Source organism: Nansenia antarctica, assembly GCF_963989245.1.
Source record: "Nansenia antarctica genome assembly, chromosome: 7".
Classification (NCBI taxonomy): Eukaryota; Metazoa; Chordata; class Actinopteri; order Argentiniformes; family Microstomatidae; genus Nansenia; species Nansenia antarctica.
This window is the reverse complement of record NC_137677.1, coordinates 12,292,855-12,297,741: the sequence shown is the minus strand read 5'-3', so window position 1 is coordinate 12,297,741 and position 4,887 is coordinate 12,292,855. Positions and strand designations below refer to the sequence as shown.

At 42.3% G+C, this 4,887-nt stretch overlaps 1 protein-coding gene and 1 long non-coding RNA gene across 2 annotated transcripts in view; both read left to right on the top strand.

Moving 5' to 3' along the window:
- Positions 1 to 3,583, top strand: part of LOC308162401 (uncharacterized protein) — a gene marked incomplete at its 3' end in the record, with an annotated part of 7,604 nt that extends 4,021 nt beyond the window's left edge. Inside the window, exons 2-6 of the mRNA XM_080536558.1 lie at positions 1,261 to 1,369; positions 1,705 to 1,828; positions 3,164 to 3,200; positions 3,383 to 3,452; positions 3,576 to 3,583. Coding sequence (XP_080392684.1) covers positions 1,261 to 1,369; positions 1,705 to 1,828; positions 3,164 to 3,200; positions 3,383 to 3,452; positions 3,576 to 3,583 — 348 coding nt within the window. The remainder of the gene's footprint in view (positions 1 to 1,260; positions 1,370 to 1,704; positions 1,829 to 3,163; positions 3,201 to 3,382; positions 3,453 to 3,575) is intronic.
- A 37-nt stretch (positions 3,584 to 3,620) lies between these two features.
- Positions 3,621 to 4,494, top strand: LOC308162261. The gene is made up of 3 exons (XR_013937584.1): positions 3,621 to 3,663; positions 4,158 to 4,258; positions 4,465 to 4,494. It is a non-coding gene; the product is annotated as an uncharacterized lncRNA (long non-coding RNA).
- The last annotated feature ends 393 nt before the right edge of the window (positions 4,495 to 4,887 follow it).

Below are 4,887 nucleotides of genomic sequence, written 5' to 3'. Positions count from 1 at the left end.
CATTTTCGCTGAACTTTGAAGACCCACCAAATATTGAATTTTCGGACTACATAAACATTGAACATATCTACCAAAACTTTAGACTCTCTTCTTTCATCAAAAAAAGAAAGTTTGTTTCTAGCCTCTTTGAGTGTTTAGAAATCGGCCGTAGAACATAGGGTGGTTTCAGCAAAAACACCTGATTTTGACCAATAAACAGAGAAAACGAGCTTTTTCTGCAGAACTTTTTATTTTATTTTATTTTTCTGCACTTTTTCTGTATCATCCGACTCTGAACTGTTTGAAGAGTCGCGCGATGGCCGCGCTGCTCCGCGATGCTCCGCAATGCTCCGCGCCGCAATGCTCCGCGCCGCGTTTGGCACATACCCTGATCCGTTTCGCCATTACTACAACCCACAGCAAGCCACTTCCTTCTCCAGGCTTTTATCGAACTACTGCCCCCATCTGGGACCGAAATACATTACACCCAAGTCTGAAATTCACTCGCTAGGTGTAGAACATGTCAATAACGCGATCCCCGCGAAAAAAAAAAAAAAATCTATAAGACGCCAATTGGCGTCTTTGGCAGTCAACGTTACTATTCTATAAGACGCCAATTGGCGTCTTTGGCAGTCAATGAGTTAATATGTAATAACCAACGTGATACAAGACAGTCATAAATAAAGTATTTATTTAAAATATATATTTTTAAATATTTTTCATAAAAATAAAAAAAACATTTTTCTTCGGCGGGCCACATGAAGATGGTCTACAGGTCTCTGATTGGCCGCCACTGTGTGCAATGTATTATGACGTAATCACGCTTGTATAGCGCTTTTCCTGCAAACGTTGCAGCTCAAAGTGCTCCAATCATTATATAATCTTAATTGAATTATTTAGTCATTTAAAGGCAATATTAAAAAGATGGGTTTTTAGTCTTGACTTGAACATATTTGCTGAGGTTGCATCCCTAATGTAAACTGGCAGTGCATTCCACAATTTGGGTGCATAAAATGAGAATGCAGCCTCACCAAATCTCTTCTTTTGTACTTGTGGTACACAGAGAAACCAGCGTCAGAAGACCTGAGAGCTCAGTATATAGACTGTGAAGAGAAGTATAGTACTGTATAACACTGTTCAGTCAGACAGATTTTCAGTCAGACAGATTTTCATCCTTTTAATCCGTTTTTTATGTGAAGCTACTTTTTGTGTCTGAAGCTACTTTGACTTCACGTAACAAGTTGACCAGAATGTGACGATCTGAACTCTGTTGTGTTGCAGGTGAAGAGTAGGAGCACGAGGAAGAGCACCAAATGCGTTTGGAAGAGCGCAAAGAAGAGCGCCAAATACGTTAGGAAGAGCGCAAAGAAGAGCGCAAAGACTGATGCAGGTGAGAGTTTTCTGTTGACTTATCCCTGTAGACTTCTATAACTTCTATGTTGAAGACTTGGTTTGATGAGAAGAAAAAATTTCTTTCATTCCTATTAAACATCCGATCACAGACAATGATAATGACTCGAACATCAATCCAATATCCACATGCTAACATTCATTATGAATGCATGGCCATACATATCATTTTGAATGCAAGACTGGGAAATGGCTCCATCATGGTATGCTAGTGTGAATATTGTAAACACAACCATTGATTGTCTTAATGTACTACAGACTATATTTCATAGCTGGCAATAAAACCCCAGAATCCTCTCTGTTTGGTTCTTTTAGCTCCTTCTGTGATGTCCTCTGCTTCCGGAACGAAGAGTGAGGACAGAGGAGCAGTAATCAAGCTGCTGGCGGATCAGGACTCCTTCCCCATCCTGATGAAGTTCATGAAGGGTCTCACTGATGAGTCAGTATTATGCGCTCTACTGTATCTATGCTCCCTATCAAATCAAATCAAATCAAATTTTATTTGTATAGCGCATTTCTTACAAGATGCAACTCAATGCGCTTCACACAATGAAAATGTTCAGTCAATCAGTCAATCAATCAATCAATACTGACAGAGCCGCGAGCAGGCAAAAGTAAAAAACCTGTATACTATGTAGCCAGGAAAAATTCCCTTGCAGCCCTCTACCAATAGAGCGACTACTAGCCAGTTTGCTTACCAGTACCCAGCGGTCCCCCAGGGGAGGCCAGGACCACCGGCACAAAGCAAGCAAGCAAGGGCAAAAACCTGTACACCATGTATCCAGGAAAAATTCCTTGCATATTATCGGCGTACACACTGTCCATAAATTTTGTGTTGTATTTGCATCGTTCTGCATCCAGTATGGTCACAGGTCCTGCCAAAAGAGAAACTTAAGCACAGTTATGATGCAACAACACAATAGAGACAATAAAGATGACAGCAATACAACCTGATGGTGGTCCTGGTACACCCTTGTACCGGTTCCAGTACTGCTCTAGGTGCTATTTGGAGCTGACAGTGCCTCATCAGCACTCGGATCCATTTTCCTGTCAACACAAATCTCAAAAACACGAGTATGGTGTAATGGCCTAGTGATCCTAGTTCTATAATGTCCAATGTCTCCCTTAGTATCAAAAGGCGACATTGAATAAGTAGGTTTTGAGGTCACGCTTAAAAATGTCCTGAGTTTTAGACAACCTCAGGCCCTCAGGTAGGGTGTTCCACAATCTAGGAGCATATATGCTAAAAGCTGATCCTCCAAATCTCTTTGTCCTAGCCTCTGGCACTATTAAAAGTTCCGTGCCACTAGACCGTAGGGGTCTAGCTGGTGTGTATCTTATGAGCATGTCCACCATGTAATTGGGTGCATCACAGTGAAGTGATTTATAAACTAGTAAAAGGATCTTAAAGTCTATTCTATGACTGACAGGGAGCCAGTGTAGTGATCTCAAGACAGGTGTGATGTGCGCTCTCCGTTTGGTCCTAGTAAGGACACGAGCAGCAGCATTTTGAACCATTTGTAGTCTATTTATCATTTTTTTGGGGAGACCTGTCAGGAGAGCATTACAGTAATCTAGCCTACTAGTAACAAACGCATGCATTAATTTTTCAGTGTCTGCCTGGGAGAGAAATGATTGTACCTTAGTGATGTTTCTTAGATGGTAGAAGGATGTTTCTATACACACCCAATATTTTGCACCCTGCGCATAAACAGTACAACAAGTGTGAGCCAAGACCAAAACAACTGAACATGTTGACTTGTTTCTTTACCAGGCAGTGGACGGTGATCCATGACGGCATGACAGACCCTGTAAGTGTATTTGATGTGTGTAAACCCACCAGTACCGTTGTTTCACAACTTTGTTTATCCTGTGTTGTATGTCCTATGAATGGATTTCTCAGCATGTATATTATGTGTATCAAAGCAAGGCTTTATAATTGACCTGTCTTTAGTGTTCGAGAACACACTATAAATATGTTCTGTCATTGAAGGTAAGTGTCCCGCCTCCAGCCCCAGGACAGGAGGGCATTGAGGTTGCCCACGACGATGGACACAGCAGAGGTAAGTCAACATGTAGAACACATCGACCAAGGACATACTAACCATACTAATGAAGTATTCTATTCTGTAGCTATAGGCCTGGTGAAGCTCATATGAACTCTCTCTCCTCTCTCTAGCGGCCAGCCCAGTGACAGCTGTGACGACGCCTTGTGAGGGGAGTGGAGCTTCAAAGCCCAAGAAGCGTTCCCTCCTCCAGCGGATTCTCAAATCTGTGAGGAGCCTTGGCAGCTGCTGTCTCAGCATGTATATTATGTGTATCAAAGCAAGGCTTTATAATTGACCTGTCTTTAGTGTTCGAGAACACACTATAAATGTATGTATTCGGTTGTTAAGTCTGACGTCAAACGTGACGTTTAGCAATTTCCGGGTCCAAACCAGAAATTCCCTCCACCAGAGTACCAGTGTACTACAGAGGTAGAATGACAGTTCAATCGTTTTTTAGACTCAGATCTATTCATACAACAAGGGACACAGCACTTTCCCGTTTTTCCCATATTTGTCAGCGTCTTTGAGCCTCGGAAAAGCGCCATATAAATATAATGAATTATTATTATTACTGAGGCATTTCGAAGACAGCGCCTCAGCCACATTTGGACCCAGAAACACGTCACGACTAGTGCACTGTATTCTAATGGCTCATAGATAGTGTTATTGAATTCTTGCTTACACGACTGCATATTAAGCCTCACAGGAATGTCTTTGCAGGACTCCCAGAGCAAGCAGAGTGGATACAGTATGCACCAGCTCCAGGGGAACAAAGAGTTTGGCAGCGAGAAGAAGGGCTATCTGATGAAGAAGAGTGATGGGTAGGTGGCCTGATGAAGATTGTCAAAAGCCAATCTTTAGTCTAATCCTTGAAATAAGCTTAATCAAGGTCTAGCATATCAGCCCTCTATGGACCATTGGTAACAACTTCATTTGTGGTCGTTGTTGCCACGTTTTCATGTTGCTGCCACATAGATTAGGTGATAAAAAAGTACAACAATTATTACTTGATATGTTTGTCACCTAGGTTACGAAAGGTCTGGCAAAGGAGGGAGTGTTCAGTAAAGAGTGGCTTCCTCACCATCTCACATGCCACAGTGAGTACTACATCACCCATAATCCATAACTACAGCAACGCACGCACGCACACACACACACACACACACACACACACACACACACACACACACACACACACACACACACACACAGAGTGATTTATGTTTCTTCTCTGTAAAGTGGCCATACCACCTCAGGAGGGTGTGGGTGGGTGCAAAGGGTTGTAGATATACCCACAATAAAAGGACTATTGCTTCATAGCATATAGCTTTCATTGGCTAAGCTCATTCATTTCTTAATATTCTCTTCCTGTCATTTAGTCCAATAAGCAGCCAGTGAGACTGAACCTGCTCACCTGTCAGGTCAAACCCACCGGGGAGGACAAGAAATG